Genomic DNA, 17,843 nt, shown 5'->3' on the forward strand with positions numbered 1-17,843 from the left:
CCATAATTTGGTCCAATACAAATTACCGGTAATTCTAATGTCGAATTATCACACAGTAATGCATACATTATCCACTAGATGAAGCTATTGCACACTCGTCCACTTGGTTAGCGCCCAAACGTAATTTTAGAAGTTGTCTACTAATAAATACAGGGCCTTCCAGAATTCCGACGACCGTTCCTATAAAACTAACTCGGGACAACAACAAAACAGGCACACTGGATCTCTTGTCAGTGCACTGCAGTTTATTTCTACACGTGAGCAATGTCATCATCCTGCAGGGTGCGATCATGGTTGCATCCATAGTAACAGTACATCGCCCCGACCTTGTTACACGGGCGCAGGAACGAGAGGGAAATAAAACGACTAAAATCTCTCTGCTCCACCACAGTATCAAGCATCCCGCCAAATTCCATATACACACATCACTCTAATATGGTTTTAAATAAAATACGAATAAACTTCACATTGCACTGCTTCTTATAGCAGGGCTACTCAAATTGATGGTCCCTGGTGCAAAATGGCAACCGGGTCAGATTTATTTTGTGTGGTGGTTTGGGTGGGGAACACGTACACAGAATAACTGAAGATATGTCTCATGTCAAATGATAAACCTTTTGCAAATCACTGGTAAGAGTGCATGTTTTTTGTAGGTGTGAAATACACAGGACTTGGATGATTGATTGATTGATGACATCACCGGTTCGAGGGGCTCCAAAAACACGCCACATCACAATTGAGAGTAAACCAAACAGAAGGAGAATCGTGCACATGGAATTCATCCTCTCACTCACCCCCGTGACCACTGACAACAACAAAAAGCAGAAAAAGAAAAGGGGTAGATCATCAATTGTTCTAAGATATTAAGGAGGGTTGACACAGGGGTCGGGGTCCCAGCACAGAAACATGCTACCATATTGCACTTTTTATTTCTATCCCGCCTTGATAAGGTAACAGTTTCATTTGTTCACTAGAGGGTCATAAATGGTGCTTCACATGATGGGGGAGGGAGGGAGAAGGGACTTCCTGCATTGCATAGCTTCTGTGCAAGAGATGTGAGGTGAGTGAGTGATGGATGATTGATGAAGTGATGAAAAAAAGAAGAAAGGGCGTTTGAGAGTTCGAACAGTGCCTCTTTGTCGGCGGCGTGCTGTGCAGAACGAGAAGAGAGTGTGTCAAACAATAAATATGGTCAGAGGAGGTTATGCAAGGATGATGTTATAGTCATGGTCATCCATTCATACGAGAGTCCAAGCCAGCATCACGTGTCACTTCGGCAAACCTTCACCTCCAGGAGGAACTCTGCAATTTCTGCTTTTTCTTTGGCCTTTGTGTGCGTCTGCGTGTGTGCGTGTGTGTTACCAGTGAAGGCCAAAAGGAAAAGAGTGACGATAACCATATAACCAGAAATGGAGCTTCTGGTGACCTAGTCTGACATACACAATGTAACTTTGTACTGTACCAAGTAGACGCTAACATAATTAGCATGTAGCCACATAGAGGTAAAACGGCTAGCGTGAAAATGAGAGAAGCTACGGTGACTAACTGTGTTGAAGGCGTACATTTTTTTGTCAATTTCACAAACAAAATGTATATTTTATATTAATATCAGCATAACAACAGAATCAAAAGATTTTTATGCTGCTGCTAAATTAGTAAAATGCCACTGAGTGACAGTATCGCTCTGGTGAAATACCTCCCTGTCCCCTTCCCATTCTATCCGGAATTTCCCTTCCTCCGATGAGTGAGTACTACAGTTTTGCTTTATTTTAGTGCCATCACACTTCTCTTTATGCACGTATGACAACTTCCTTGCTAAAGAAATACCACTCGGATGATACACATTAAATATCTGAACGGTCATGCAGTATGTTATGCGTTTGTGTTGTTGACAGGTGGCGCTATTTGAGGGTTGGAGGTAGTTGGAGGATGGAGCCACCATCACCGCAGAAGAAAGGAAGGTGGCGCCGTCGGCCCGAAGAGTAGAGATGGAAGAAGGAGAGGAAGGAGGAGGAGCTTGGAGGTCTAGTGGGTCGGTGAAGGTGGGGGTCTCCGACTGTTGGGGGGAGGGGGGGACACACAAAAAGTTGCGGAGAGGGATTCACACATTGGGGGTTAACGTTCGCTCGTTTGGAGCGCCACCTTGTGTTGAAAACATGCGTCATAGAACACAACATCTCAGGGAGCAACTGTGGGTTACGCACAGCAACCATCTGCCATTGGTAAGCCTCACTCTCGCAGTATTCACTGCTCAGGGCGGCAGCTGGTTAGCATAGCTTAGGTTAGCATGTCTTAAAAAGTCAAAACACTGGCGAACATGTAACATATAAATCATAGTACTTTGTAACACTAAGCTTCCGATAGTCTGCTGGACAAAATGGCACATACCAGCTGATGATAATTAAATCAGTTAGCGTGGCATGGAGGCATAGCCATATTAGCTAAATTTAGCTTTCCTTACCTTTAAAGGCATTTAATGAGATACAATTTGGCCAAGTTTAGCATGTGATTCGTTGTAAATCCTCCCAACATGACATCTTATAGAGATAAAAAATATATACAGCCTGTATATATCAGTTTTGTTAGCTAGCCAGGGCCACCACTCTAAAATAAAACAAGCTAAACTAAAGTAATCTGAGCAACGATAAAATGAAAAACTATAAATGTAATGTTTTACAATGATTCGATCATAAAGTAGCCTTTGTGATTTCTAATGAAAAACTAACGCCAACAAAACGGGTCCAGAGACGACATATGCTGTCAATAATGCACAGAGAACTTTAAGCCACAGCGACGAACCAAAGTAACGCAACCTGGCACACCGCTGAATACATCTGTATCATGGAAGAGAGTTTTTTTTGTTTTTTGAAGGGGCTAAACGGGATTGATGGGGAGTCATGGTACATACCACACACCTGACAATGACACAAAACACGAGCAAAATGGAGGTTAACAGTTGACTTTGAGTTGAGCAATTTCACTGGGTCAATGCCAAAAATTCACGCAACACACACTTAATTTCAATTGTGTGTTTGTGTGTTCCCATGCAGCACTCTGAAAAGAGAACAAAAAAAATGAGCGAAGAAAAAAACTAAAGTGAGAGGAAGAAGACGGGGAGAAAGAAGGAAGGCGGCCATGGTCGATGCTGACAATGAAAATGGCAGACAGCACCAACATACCAGAAAGGTTAGTCCTCATTGGTCAGTGATAGTGATTCTGTGGAAAGAAGTGTGGTCGTGTGGCGGTAAGGATGTGATTGTAAAGAAAGAAAGAAAGAAAGAGAAAAAAGGGGATGAAGTACAGAGAAACAGTGTTACATAGTGGGACATCGGCAAAAAGGTTGGAGCGTTAGCTAGCATACAAATGGGACTGGCATAGTTAGTGGAAAACCAGGAATGATTTTATATAATTCCTCATCCATCATTCCAGTCACCCGTTGAACGCACAATTTTTAGCACAAGGGCAGTGGTGAGGCGCTTGTAAGTGGGACGACAGTCTAAAGACAAGGAAGTGGTCTCTGAACAATCGATTCGCTCTATTTCTATGTCATACCAACAACTATTCCTCTGTTTTTATTTACCTCCTGTATGCCCTCATCCGGGTGTCTTCAAATCCCCCTTAGCAACACAGAGGATCCACACCAGTTTTTAAAAACATTCCGAATGACAACAACGCTTTGGGTGTTTCTTATGAGAATTTAGTAGGAAATCATACGCAAATTAGCAATGACCACTGAACATCATTTTATATTGGTATAAAAGTAAGAGTAAGAACGGGAAAACCCAAGCACACAAGTGCTCATGAGTGCTGTCTTTGGAGTTGTTTGTTCCTTTCCTGTTACTGTTACAGCAATATCATCCCCTGGTTTTGATATTCAAACATGGCCATGAATTACATACGTTTGGTCAATGGTTCATCAGTGGGTAAATTCTGCCTAGCGGCAATTGGCCGCTGCGGGAAAAAAAGCCGAGCTATTCTATTATGCTTCTGTGCCTATCTGGGCCCCTGTTCTTGTTCCTGGGGTATGGCAACATTTTGCGATTCAAACAATCTAGTGCAAGTGTGTCAAACTCGGATCCTGGAGGGCCGCTGTCTTGCATATTTTCTAAGTCTCCCTGTTGCAGCACACCTGATTCAAATGAACAGGTTCAATGTCAGGCTTCTGCAGAGCTTGCTGATGATCTGATCATTTGAATCAGGTGTGTTGCATCAGGGAGACTTGGGAAAACATGCAGGGCAGCGGCCCTCCAGGAACTGAGTTTGACACCCCTGATCTAGTGGGTCCATCCCATGGAAGCCAATCTTTTGAGTGGTCTTTGGGCCACCAATGACTCAATTCTGCCTAGCAACATGCAGCCTGGCAGAAAAAGGAGCAAATCGTTTTTTGTTATCCTGTTTCCTGTGTCTGCTAGGTAGATGAAATGCTTTTGGGAGTGAACCTCATGTGTGGAATATATTCATTTTATTGCATATTTTCTACTGAATCCAACTAAATTCTCACAAGGACAGAGAAATTGAAAGAGGTTTCAACTCACCTGGGCACACTCGGCGGTGCGCGGTTCGGTCGAGAGGGCACCGTGGGCGGCGGCCCGCTATAAGGGTCTGGAGAAGCCCCGGGGCGGGATGGTACCGGAGGTCCCCCAGCAGGAGGAGGCCCGCGAGACCCAGGGCGAGCTGGAGGACCCGGGGGCGCCCTGCGATTTGGAGTCGGACTGGTGGCTGGAGACCTGGATAAAGGACAGCACATTGAAGACCGCCATCCGTTCGGAATTTAACAACTCGTCGTCCATCCCTCACCTTCCTCCCGAGCCACCGCGTTGGACCTGCAGCCACGAGTCGTCCACAGGTGGCGGCATGGCTGTGGAGACGGTGGACGTGCTGATGTCGCCGATGATGTGGAGTGCCTCTCGCAGGGCGTGATACATCCTCAGCATTTCGTCGCGGTGCTGCGCCTGCTCCTGAGACTCCTCCATCAGTGTGTTCTGGTCGCCGCAGGAGTACAACTGGGCCAGTAGCTCAGCATTGATGAACTCTTTGCACTAGATAGCACAACAGAACTTTTATAGCGTGCTTCACAAATGTTCCCCTGAGCCCCCGAAAAGGAAGTACTCACATTATTAATCATAAGGTGCATAATGGTCTTGGGCATCAGGTCGCGAACGGTTTTGTTGACGATGGCCATGTAGGAGTCGACCAAGTTGCGGATGGTTTCGACCTGACGCTCCAGCTGGGGGTCCATGCTGTTCATGAAACCGTCGGAGCCGTTCTCGTCGCCTGTGTCGCTCTGTACAGAAACGGTGGGGAAAGAATGGCCTCCGTTTAGTTTGAGCGACACTGAGATTAACGATTGTTGTAGTTCAGCTTCGACAGAGGTCTATTGAGCTGCTGTTTTAATTTATCTGTAAGGATTTTATTAGGGTGACAGGGAACAGCATTCATCATATCTGACTTGCATTCATTTTATAGATTTTTTTCTTTTTTGCACATCGACAAAATCGAAATAAAACAAGCTGTTTCCATGACTTGTATTATTCAACAATTTCTCCCGAACGTCGAGAAACTAATAAGTCATCGCGGCTGTTTCTAAGTCCGCAAATGGCAGTTTTTATCCCACCCATTTTTTTAGATAATTTGAGTGACAATTACACTGCTTTGATGTTAAAGCCACATGTGAGAAATGATGTGAAGAATCAAGATGTCAAGCAAAAGCACGTACCTTTCCTTCCTTTTCCTGCAAGGTCAAACGGTGATGAAGAAAACAGACATTGAGAGAACACCCCCCCAAAAAAAAAGTCACATGAGAGACATCACGCATTTGACAAAGTGGGGAACCGCAAATAAGCAAACGTCACATCATGAACTCGCGGGCTTTATGCTCAATGGCGTGACGCGGATGTTACCGTGACACGTTCAGGGTACACGCCGGCTCGCAGGAAGGACGCCTTCCATGCGTCCACGTCTTCCTGACTCTCGCAGGCCAACTCCAGCTGCCGGTAGTCCTTGTACACGTTTCTGTGTAGTACAATGGAAGACTATTAATGCATGGATGGATGGGGGTCTGCGCCGCATGCAGTGTGGTTAAAAAAAAAAAAAAGTCTAAAACTCTTTTGGAGGAAAAATACAACACAATAAGCAAGAATTCTCGAGCAATATCAGTTAAAAAATATCTCAAATAAAATGCTGTATTTTCTAAACGTAATTGAACCTTTGCTCGGTGTTGAAGAGGGCAAAAATGTGCTTGCTGGACATGAAGCCCTTCTCGACATCCCGCAGCCTCAAGTTGTCCACCTGCAGCATGTACTTCTTCTCCTTCTCCTGCAGGGGGAGACAGAACGAGACGTGGTTGGTGGACACAAAATAGGCAAATCGGTTTTGGGAAATTATTTGGGTCATATTTTCATTGACATAACCTGCATTAGATAGCATAGGACCTGAAATGGAGAACCTTGGAGGGTGGGGCGGGCAGGAGGGGGGTCTTGGGGGGCGGTTCAATAGTCAACGCTTACATATTAAATTTAACAGGACGTTACAAAAAAGGGGGGGGGGCATGAGACGGATGGGAAAGTTGTTCACTCAGGTCTGTGGTTTTGATTACGGCAAAGGAAGGCGAGCGACAAATGAGAAACACACATTGCGCGCGCACACACACACACACACACAAAGGAAGAATGCATTTTTTTTTCGCAATGTGCACACGGCACACGACATGCATGCGTCCAATCGTGGAAGATCAAAACGTTCACTTCCTCTGTTACATACACACTGAGGATGCATGTGTGCACATGTTTCTTTTTTCTTTTTCATGGTTGATATCGGCAAATGAGCAGAGAGCCTAAAAATAAATTCGGGTTGAGCAGGTTTCTATAAACACACACGTTGACGCACACATTGGTAGTCTGTAACTAAGCTTAAAACCATCTGGCCGGCTAACCACAGCCTTGCCCTGCCCAAACTAGTGCGTGTCTTCAAGAAAAGGTGTGTGTGCGTGCCCTTCATCAAAACATTTTAAGACCTACGCAGCCTCTGAAAAGTCCTAAATGCATGTCAAACACACACACACGTGCATGCGCGTATGCAAAACAGCATCAGGTGTCTGTCTTAAACAATTCAGGGAAAAAACAAGAAGGGCCCCAAGCCGCGGAATGCTGACTTCAATCATTTTCCCAATTTTCTTTCTTTGTCTCGTTGCTCTGCTTTCTCCCTCTCGCTGGGAATGATTCATACATTTTCCTCCCTGGTGGCCATTAAACAGCGGCGCAACACGCGGTGAACCGAGTCCCCTTTGCATGCGAGTATGCATAAGTCAAACGGGAACAAAGAGCTCTTATAGCGATGAACGAAATCTGACAAGCGGGAAAGGCGTCCGAGGAAATTCCCGAGAGAGCTTCTCTTTTTCTTGTTGTGAGGTAGAATTGGTGTGCTTTGCCCCTTTGGCCAATGAATGATTGGTCATCTGTGTGACAGACCCCCAACCAGCCAATCACATGGTGGATCTCGACTGAGGGTAGGGAATCCCGGTCCTAAAGAGCCGCAGTCCTTGTTTAGAAGTTTCCGTCTTCCAAACAAACAGATCATCAGCGAGCTGTGTAAAAGCCCGATAGCGATCATGTGTGTTGGAAGAGGGAATTACTCAAACAAGCGGAACCGCGGCTCTCTCGGACCCCTTTGGCCTAGCGCTCATCGAAACAAAACAAGCGTTCTCCGCGTCACACTCGCATTCGATACAAAAGACAGAAAGCAAAAGCAAAACAATTGCGGCCTAACGGGTTACAGAAACGAAGCCACTATTTTGGGGGGGGGGGGGTGAATGCTGACAGAATGTCATTCGTGTATAGTATATGGATTGAGGTTGAGCCACGTAGCTGCAATAGATCCGTGAAACCACTTGTGTGTGTGCGTGTGTGTGTTTGTGAAGCCTCAAATTGAGCGTTTTGCCATATGTTCCGATAAAGTACAACCAAAATATGCAGGCTTGAAACATATGGAGGGCTCCAGAGCATCAAACAGAATTTGATTTCCTGAAATATACATCGAGATGACTCCTTGTGTGCATGCCCCCAATATGTGTGTGTGTGTGTGTGTACTGTACAAGAATGCAGATTGAAGAGCAGGGCCAGAAGCTAATTGTGAAGTCTCAGCAGCGTTTCAGAAAGGCGCAAATCCTTTTCTTCTGACTCGTTTGACATGGTGAAATCCCACCGTCAAGCAATTAAGGCCCGCGAGAGCTTCATATTTGAGCGCTTTTGAGGTCACCCCGTCAAAAACCTGCTTTTTGGAGCCACGCCTCCTTGTACGACGGCCATCTGGAGTCACGCGAGCCTCAAGCTCAGAGATTTCGAGCGAAAGACGATACCGACGGGACTCAGAGGTGGATGCGTCTGGCGATCATCTCAGCCACCTTGAAGGCTTCCTGTCTACGGATTAGCAAGCGCTCCATCAAGTTCCGCGAGGCTTTACTGAGTACTTTACACTTGTCAGGGCCTTCCTTTGGAACGGGGTGCGTTTATCCCTGAGTCCCGTTGGTCTTGCCTAGCGTCGGGGTGCTTTGCGAAAGGGTCCTCCATCAGATGTTACTCTTTAAGTGAACTGCATTGCGCGGAAAATGATAAAATCGATAAACCGGTTCGCAAAGTGTTGGTCATTTGAGCTGTCGCTTTTATTCAAAGCAGACTAAAAATGAAATTGGTATGGAGTAGATATTACATACCAAATATCACTAGTGTTGCTTTTTAAAATAATTTCCCGAAGAGCGTGTTTTTTCCTGACAAATCTCCTTGTATTTCCTTGGAGGAATTTACAAGCTAGCCGAAGAGCGGAGGCGGAGCCAAAACTTTTGACTTTCCTGACATTTTCAGATAAACGTAGCATGAGATCACTTGCTAATATTTCCATTAACTGGAGATGTAAAGGAAACATTTGCGACTAACCTGAATCTCTTCAAGAATCTGTCTCGAATAAAGAACATTTGATTCGTACAATCCACGAAAATCAAAAATCAACACTTTCACACCATAACGAGCAAATAATTGCATTCTATATTATGTGGATTTTATGACTTTAAGGACTTCTCGAGTAGTTACAGTAGTTAACTTCTTTTTTCCCTTTGGTGGCTTTCCCCAATGCATCATGGGCGTCCGTTATTATAGGTCATTGCAATCTGCAACATTTTTAGATCCAGTGGATGCTTTTGCTGTTAGACGGCGACGAGACAGTAAAATACGGCGGAAAGACCCACGGCGAGTAGAAGGCTTTTGATACGCCCTTTTGTCCGTGAGGTTCCTTCCCAGTGAAAGGCGGCATCAGTGACTTGGTGAGTCACACTCAGGCGGTCCGTCTCACAAGAAGCAGTAAAAAAAAAAAAAAAAATGTAAAAAACGCCGCCTGCGGTGTTGGGAGCTGTTGCGCGAGTGCAAAGTACTTTCCATGCTTTTGTTTTGTTAGTGAGTAATGACACAGTCATTATTAAACGCCAGAGGAAGTTCACCATTCGGAGGAAAAAAAAAAAAAAACAACCTTTGAAACATTGGTCGTGCAGCCCTCTTACACATTTCGCAATTCAGCCTCGTTTGAGGGGAGCAAGCCTAAAAGAAGCGTGATTATGGCACGTTGTCTGACGGGGACGCGGGCGCGATAGAAGTTCGAGGGACTTGAGCCGGGGCATCAAAGGAAGGGACGGGGAAGCCGCACGGCATCTGGGAGCAATAACATCGCTTCTAACCCGTCATTAGCACAAAGGCCGGCTGCCCTGGGTGGCAGCCAGCGGCAATTTTCGCAAGCCTCCTCTTCACCTCCTCTCCCTCCCGGCGCTCCTCGGCCGTTGCAATATTGGGTTCCGTCTGTACAAACGAATCACAGAATTCACGAGTCGACGCGCGGTGAGGCTGCGTGAGGCCCCGTAGACACTTTTGACGAGCGGTTTTGTCGCAGACTCAAAGAGAAGGGCCTTGTTCTTTTGCGACAAAAAAATATAAACGTGAGCCACTTGGAAAGTAGCAAACGCCAAGGGAGCGCCGTAACATCGAGTGCAGTCGTCATGTGTTTTTTTAGAAGAAAAACCCGCGCACGTCAGGATTTTTAATCGGCAAGGCCGAGTGATTTATGACCGGGATGAACTTTGTGGGCACTCATCGGTGGGCGCCGTGTTAAAAATACACAGCGGTTATCTTTGCGACAATGGTGGCAGGCTTTCTCGCACATCGTTTATAATCCAGCCATATCTGATAACGATGCGGGCAAGGGGGAAGCCCCTTCGTCTCGATTAGAATCCTTATCAAAGCTGTCCACCGTGAAAATAATTCTCTTGTTTTTTTAGAGGAACCCAGCAGAACTCAAACGGAGAAGAAACATTGCAGTCACGTGTATTGGAAACTCGGCAGTGTCGGATTTTCTTTCGGCGTCAAATTCATTTCATACAAAGCAAACGATTTGATGATCATGAATGACGCGTCACATCGTCTTTCTCATGACTGGCTTTTATTGATTCACTCTTTTTTTTAAAAAAACCTCCTCCTGGCTCGGAACCCTAATTTGAAAGGCCTCTTACGGAAACGTAATTTGAACAATAGGAATGAAGTTCATTCGATGGACAAGGAATGTGCAGGTTGAATAAAAGGCAAATATTTGCTATTAAATTTACTTTACATCAAAAAAAAAATCTCTGTGATACACTAAACTGTGGCGGCCCGGTAGTCCAGTGGTTAGCACGTGGGCTTCACAGTGCAGAGGTACCGGGTTCGATTCCAGCTCCGGCCTCCCTGTGTGGAGTTTGCATGTTCTCCCCGGGCCTGCGTGGGTTTTCTCCGGGTGCTCCGGTTTCCTCCCACATTCCAAAAACATGCGTGGCAGGCTGATAGAACACTCTAAATTGTCCCTGGGTGTGAGTGTGAGTGCGAATGGTTGTTCGTTTCTGTGTGCCCTGCGATTGGCTGGCGACCGATTCAGGGTGTCCCCCGCCTACTGCCCGGAGACAGTTGGGATAGGCTCCAGCACCCCCGCGACCCTAGTGAGGATCAAGCGGCTCGGAAGATGAATGAATGAATGACACTAAACTGTTTTTTTTTTAAATCCCCTGTGGTTCGCGTTGCCAGGTTGGAATCGCAATTGGTTCTGAAGTTTTATTTTATTTTTTTAAAATAATAATATGACGTTTTTGTTCCAAAGAGCTTTATGATTTTCACACACACACACACACACACACACATACAAACTAAAAATAAATACCGGTAACCTGACAATGACACATTCATTCATCGTATTCAGGTCGGCAGCTCGGTGACCACTTCCTGTTTAGCAGCTAATTGCTAATCACTTAATTACTCATGCTGCGTTTACTTTTGCAGGAGGTCAGCCACCGCGACCTTGGGGGCTACTTTAGTTTGGAAAAAAAAAAAAAAGGGGAGTGGGGGTGGCTGGGATGTGGATGACGATCGTGCCCTTTACTCATAAGCAAAGTAAGATAGCGGCACGATACGGCACATGTCAAACTCACCCACAGGTTGTGCACGGTCAGAAACGTTAGTGCACACATCGAAATTAATACGACATCCAAGCGCACCTCCAGACTGAGATGTTCAGGACCAGAGGTTAAAACATGATGTCACTCTAACCCTATGATGAAAAGGTTTACATAATATGCAGAGCAAACACGTCCGAGGTTCCAGCGACTCGACTGACATATGTATGGGAAGAGATTTCGGGCAGCTTAGGGGAATTCCACTATTTTGGTTTCGAAATGGTAAAATTGTTTATTTTATGTAGAGCGCCAGTCTTCCCGACCACGTTCTTTCACGAATGCGAAGCGAATGACTTTCTCAGAGAATTTTCCACAGTCAAGCGAGCTGCCAGAATGTAAGGTTTGCAAAGACAAAAATCCGAATGAGCGCTTACGGGAAACAAAGTAAATTTAGTGGCCGCATAATAGACATCATGAAGAGTAGAATAGAATTACGTGGTTTTCCTTCTCCCTTCTCGTTGGCTCTGTTTTTATTCAAATCTTTGCCAGCCTTTGTTTCCGCGAAGCCTTTGGACCACCAAAAAATGCTCTGGATCGGTTTCATAATATACACGAGGAAAAATATTCAATGTGTGACTCATCAGTCTGACAAAAACCACACTTTTGCCCCCAAACCACAATGATCAGACACAATAGCGATGCTTATGACACCCATTTTGTACGCTCTATTAGATTCCTATGGAGAAAAAGCCGCTCTCACAATGCAAACACTCACTTGCACTTGCAAATGGACAGAATTTGTTTCTTGACATTTCTAGTTTTACGATAGACATTTGCAAGACAGCTGTGAGCGCTGTGTTCTGATCAAATAGCTTTTCGCCAAGAGACCACTTTACCGCGGCCAATGATCCGCAAGTGAAGATCTTGCAGTTCCTTAAAAGTGTACTTTTTGATCCGCTGCACAGACTGCAGGAAGTAGTAGACCGTGCAACTCATGGTTCGTTTGCCTTTTATTTTTTGTATAAGCTTAACCTGTAAGACCAAAACATGGGGTACGATACGTGGAAACAACACCTTGACAAAAGAATCGCATGTTAAACGGCAATTCTAATTCATTCAGGCCCTACTGTATCTATGAAGTGAAAATTGGACTTTCAAAGCTTCTACACGCTAAGAAATCACCCACTAACGACCACTTGTGGATGCAATGACACATCAGAGTGACTCTTTGTCTGGTTGCTGCTGAAGCACAAGTTTTATTTTTGTACAAGATCTTAGCTTGAAATCACTTCAACTTCTTTATTTATTTTATTTTATTTTTTTTGCAGCACATTCTGTCTTTTCCTCTCGCTCTCATTCCACATCCCTCCTTTCCTTGGCTGCACTGCTGACTGGCCTCTCCTGGGAGCGTGCCTGCTTTGATTTGGAGCTCAGGTCCGAGCTCTGAAACCAAAGCTAAAACAAACACGCACTTGGCCACCACCTCTGCAAATGCACACATGCGTACGCCGCGCGCACGCAGCTGGAAACAAAGCGCAGATTCCCCCCCCCCACCCCCCACCCCCCCCCCCCCCCCCCCCCCCCGCCTGCCTGCAGTTTGGAAGCAAAGTTTGATGTTGTGTATTTGTAAAGAAAAAAAAAAAAGCATGAATAAACGAAAGCTACATTCCTCCGCCGGCACGTAATGACTAAAACAAATGCGTTTCACTATCTGTCCATTGACTGTGATATACGTGATGTCATTCGTTGGATGGGGTGAATGGATAAATGACCTGAAACGGACGGGGAAAACAATTCAAGACAAAGAGAATGTTCTTCAACTCAGTATCTTGATCAGAACCCAACAGAGCATTTACTGACGACAAAAACGAAGGCAGCAAGACTCACAACGGCCTGGCAAAAACAAACAAAAAAACCCCCAAACAAAATCCCCGAAAATCTCCAGGAAGGACCACAAATTTGGTCCTGATGCGGATTTGGAGCTGGGAGTCGCGGCTTGGAGTTTGAAGCGGATTACGTGGGACAGGAGAAGTGATGTGAGACTAATAAAGGGTTTCTTCTTCTTCTTCTTCTTCTTCAAATCAATCACTCACATCACTTCTGCACTCGAAAATGGAACCCCCGTGTCATCAAATGTGCGGCCTCCCTAAAGACCATCCCATGAAATGCCAAATGCCATGTTTTAGTTTTATTTTTTTCTGAAACTACTTAAATGAAAGCAAAGAGTCAATCACATGGTGTTTGTTTCAATTCAAATCCATCGCGCCGGCGTTCAAAGGTGCGTTTGGGCCTCGCTCTACGCGATCATTATCGCGTTGCCACAACAACAAAGACTTCAGCACAGAACCGTATGTAATTTGTTCTGGTTCGGATTTAGCCCTTATATGTTACCCCCCCTGTCACCTCCCCCCTTTCTCCGTGCACATGTGTGTAGCGAGCGCCGACATAAAGGCTTCTTTATTCAGCCCTGACAGCGAGAGGAAATCAGCTTTAGAAGCAAAAACAGAGGGAGCCAGAGTGCGATGGAGACCACAGGCCCGCACATCTGGAGTTATTACAAGGCCTCCCCCCCCCTCCTCCTCCTCCTCCCACACACACACACACACACCAACAAAACGCAGACATTCCTCCCCCGGGCCTCCGCTCTCATCCACATCTCCTGCCTCCATCCCTTCAGCGTGCAAATCATCGATCACGCATGGACAGAGTGGACTGGATGGAGGGATGCGGCGGGATGAGCGAGAAACTTTACAACCGAACGAATGGCCCTGGCTTCCTGTTCACCTTTGAACTTCCACTTTCTCCTTGGAAGCCGGCGAGGGCCGGGGGGGGGGGGGGGGTGTAGTGGTGGTGGTCATGGTGGCAGAAAAGGGGAGGGATGGGGGGGGGTGGTTAAGGCAAATGTGAAGGAGGGTGCAGAGGAAGCAGAAAGGGACAGAGAATGAGGTGGAGGGGGGAGCTCCTCCTCTTTCTCTCTCCCTATCTCCTCTCTTGCTCCCGCTCGCCCATTTTCCTCCTTCTGTCTCCTGGAGGGGAAACTTGTTGGTGGTCAGTCCGCTGCCACGTCAAGCCTCCAGCAAGGTGGACGCAGTGGAGTGCCATTCTTTTTTTTTTTTTTCGGGGAGGGGGTGGGGGGCTGGGGTCTAACTTTGGGAAGGCAAACGATGGGAAAAGTTTTCTATTCTAGGTTTGACTATTTACTCTTGCAGTCAATGTGGAAGATGAGCGCCCTCCCCTCTCCCCATCCGCCTCACCCGCTCAAAAAAAAAAAAAGTGGAACAAGAAGTTGCAAAGAAGAGATGCTCCAATTTCAGGTAAGCCCATTTACGATGAAGATGGGGGGGAAGTTGGGGATGGCAGCACTTTCGCTGTACGCTTGAAATCTCGGTTGCAAACTTTTTGTGAATGTAAGCGAAATAGACAAGCTTTCAACGCGTTTCCTCTCGACAGATGTCTGGAATGCGCCGCACAGCGGGATGCTGGCTAGAATCTGCCATTCACCTCCATCTCACCTCACCTCCTCCCACTCTAACCCTCACCCTCATCCTCATGGGTTCCAGTGAGTAAAAGCATGCGCTCCGTTTTGTTTTGTTTCAGGAAAACGAAACAAATAAATGCAGCATCCATCAAGCCCGGCCCGCCCGCCCAGTGTTCAGACTACCTGTTCAGGAAGTAGTGGTTGTACAGTAGTCTGCACATTGGTTAGGCTGGCCCGGGGAAGCACGGGAACAGAACCAGCACTTCAGAAGCAGCCCAGAAGAACCCATTTGAGTGGTTCTGAATGGACCACAAAATCCTCAAAGAAAGTGACTCAGTGACGGTGCTGCTGATGTCACCTTGACGCAATGTAATGATTTTACTAAATCGTGTTCAATTTGTAAAAGAAAGAAAAGAAATAAAGATGCTTCTCATTTGGAACTGTTTTTTGGATTTTTTTTTTTTTTTTAGCGAAGTAGCCTGTCAGAGTCGACGTCTTCAAAGTTTTCCTTTATAATTATGTTTTAGGAGATCTCAAACTTTCGTTACTCATGAGAAACTTTTGAATCGTCCTCCAAATTACGAAAAAGGTTTGCTACACAACTGTGACTTTTAAAACGTTTGAAAATAGTCTTCCCCAAAAGAATTGCGTCATCAACTATTGAAGGGAATTTTAAATCTGTGAATAAAATGTTACCAACCTTGTGTTCCGTACATACTTCATAATTCAGTGGGGATTTTTTCTAAAAATATTTAAAAAGGTACCCACAATATTTTGTTACAACTTCAAAGTGATCAAATTCAAAGTGACCATGTTTTTTGACGTATTTAAAAAAAAAAGAAAAAGAAATGCTACTTAACATGTTTAGTAAATACCAATGAAATATTTGCAAAATGTCTCTGGGTGACTTGTTAAATATTTGAAAATGCAAATGAATACCCACATAAATTGATTTTATTAAGATATTTTTAACCTTTCGTGACTTTATATTCCTCAAGTTGTTTTTACTTCATGATTTATTTTATTCTAATTATTGTTCTTACAATCTCATTGCAACGATACGAAAAATTTCATTACGCGGAGCATAGATTAATCCTTGTATAGTTTTCCTTTTTTTTTTTTTTAATTGATTGACACAGAATGAACCAGATCGACCCGGATCAGGCATTCGAGGTGCATGTTCACCAAAACGTTTACAAAAGGGTTAAAAAAACACAGAGTATATTTAAATTTAGGTGAGAAGGGGAGCCAGGAAAAGGCTCACCCGTGCAGGATATGAATAGACAAACCCAAAGCATACAATTATGTCTCCACCTCAAATGACCACGTTACGTGCAAAGAGAGCACACAAAAATGTCGAGAGCGCCCACTCTGTCATTGCCTTGTTGACTTATTTTTATTTTTACTTTGAATAGAGCACCTCCCTGCAATGAGATCAATTCTGAGCGGTTGTTTGGGGGTGACGTCAGTTGAGCAAGATTTCCCTCCTTGCCTGGTTTGTCACCGTGTTTACCTCAAAGGGTGTCGGGGGTACCGCTTGGCCTTTACACACTGTTTTGAATTCCCTCTGCAAAGACACAAAAGCAATGCAAACGCGGCGTCCTGCCTCGGAGCGGCATCCAAAACCGCAAACCAGCAGGCCTGTTTCCATTTAAAGCTCTGGCGCACGCACTCACACACACACACACAGACACACACACTTTAGAGAAGGCATGTGAGTGTGATGTAAGCCCACCCTCTCTCCCTTAAGATGTTTACTGCTGGGATCAGTTGGTAAGTCTGGCGTATTGGCGACTTTACAGCTGCGTCAGGAAAGCCCAGTCACACACACACACACACACACACATTTTCAGACACACGAAGTTCTCTCGCAGGGGGGAAAAAAAAATCTTACTATGAGAGTAAAAAAAAAACGGTGTGTTGAATTTACTCCATTTTGTCTAGAGGTTCCATGAAATAAAATCATCTGGATCCAGTCACATTTTTAAGTACACAATAAATCAAGTTAAAAAAAAAAGTACCTACATCCAGATGATTCTATTGAGTGCAGCCACTTGACAAAAAACAATTGAGGAAATTCAACACCGCCTTTTTTTTTTGTCAGTGTGGCATGCCCCCACGCAATGAAAAATTAAATGTCAAGGGAGAGGCCAGACAGGGATAGAAAAATAGGCAGCACGTTGTTGGATTTCACAACAACAAAATCTTTTTGGCCACATTAACAATGCTCAGACTGTATTTCTGATTGAACTGATGCTATCATTGTTTTCTAAGTCACCCCAAGCTGTTGAATGGTCGTGCGTGAAACCAAATTGAGCGTTTAAAATGACATGAACATCATTATTGTCCTGAAAAAAAAATAATAAAAACCCCTCCCTCTGCTGTCACCTTATCATTGCAGAGGGGTTTATGTGCTTCTGTGATCCTTGTAGCTAAGCTGCAGGGGGCTTTGTGCCCCCTGGCATGGTCACCCATGGCAACAGGTCCGAGGTAAGGGACCGTGAAAATCCACCGTCTCCATATTCTCAAATTTTAATAACGCACAGAGAATTTGTTGACTTGTGCTGGAGGTCATGTGGCTCTTTTATGCTCATTTATTTCTCTTTGGTTTCCAGCTATTTTTTTTTCCCTTTCTTCTGCTTTTCAACACATTGCTCTCTACATCGAGATGTCTGATTCAAAGAATTGGTATGTCCGGTGGTAATATGGACCAGGAGGCTTTGATTCATACACACACTCACACACACAAGCGCGCGTGCACACACCCACACACCCACACAAAGTAATAACAGTATGCAAACCAACAAGCAGTGCCAGGATGTTTTGGTTAGAGTGTGTGCTGCCCTGCCAGGCTACAGCAAGGGTTTTCCCCATGACAAGAGGCCAACCAATAAAAGTTATTGTTTTTCCTTT

At 45.1% G+C, this 17,843-nt stretch overlaps 1 protein-coding gene and 1 long non-coding RNA gene across 16 annotated transcripts in view; one reads left to right on the top strand and one right to left on the bottom strand.

The window, feature by feature from the left end:
* Positions 1-223: 223 nt before the first annotated feature.
* Positions 224-17,843, bottom strand: part of dnm1a (dynamin 1a) — a 33,012-nt gene continuing 15,392 nt past the window's right edge. For 6 of the 15 annotated variants that reach the window (XM_052050414.1, XM_052050410.1, XM_052050402.1 and 3 more), the window contains 7 exons: positions 6,206-6,315; positions 5,901-6,012; positions 5,717-5,731; positions 5,114-5,284; positions 4,798-5,039; positions 4,536-4,727; positions 224-2,056 (listed from right to left, as the gene is read on the bottom strand). In XM_052050414.1, coding sequence (XP_051906374.1) covers positions 2,026-2,056; positions 4,536-4,727; positions 4,798-5,039; positions 5,114-5,284; positions 5,717-5,731; positions 5,901-6,012; positions 6,206-6,315 — 873 coding nt within the window. In that variant the 3' untranslated portion in view covers positions 224-2,025. Of the gene's footprint in view, positions 2,057-3,179; positions 3,217-3,580; positions 3,618-4,535; positions 4,728-4,797; positions 5,040-5,113; positions 5,285-5,716; positions 5,732-5,900; positions 6,013-6,205; positions 6,316-17,843 lie in introns of all 15 variants that reach the window. The other 9 variants (XM_052050412.1, XM_052050411.1, XM_052050403.1 and 6 more) reach the window with 7 other exon arrangements.
* On the top strand, positions 11,047-15,352 carry LOC127590906 (uncharacterized). The gene is made up of 2 exons (XR_007959794.1): positions 11,047-11,497; positions 11,621-15,352. It is a non-coding gene; the product is annotated as an uncharacterized LOC127590906 (long non-coding RNA).

The sequence above is a fragment of the Hippocampus zosterae genome, chromosome 18 (genome assembly GCF_025434085.1).
Source record: "Hippocampus zosterae strain Florida chromosome 18, ASM2543408v3, whole genome shotgun sequence".
Taxonomy (NCBI): domain Eukaryota; kingdom Metazoa; phylum Chordata; class Actinopteri; order Syngnathiformes; family Syngnathidae; genus Hippocampus; species Hippocampus zosterae.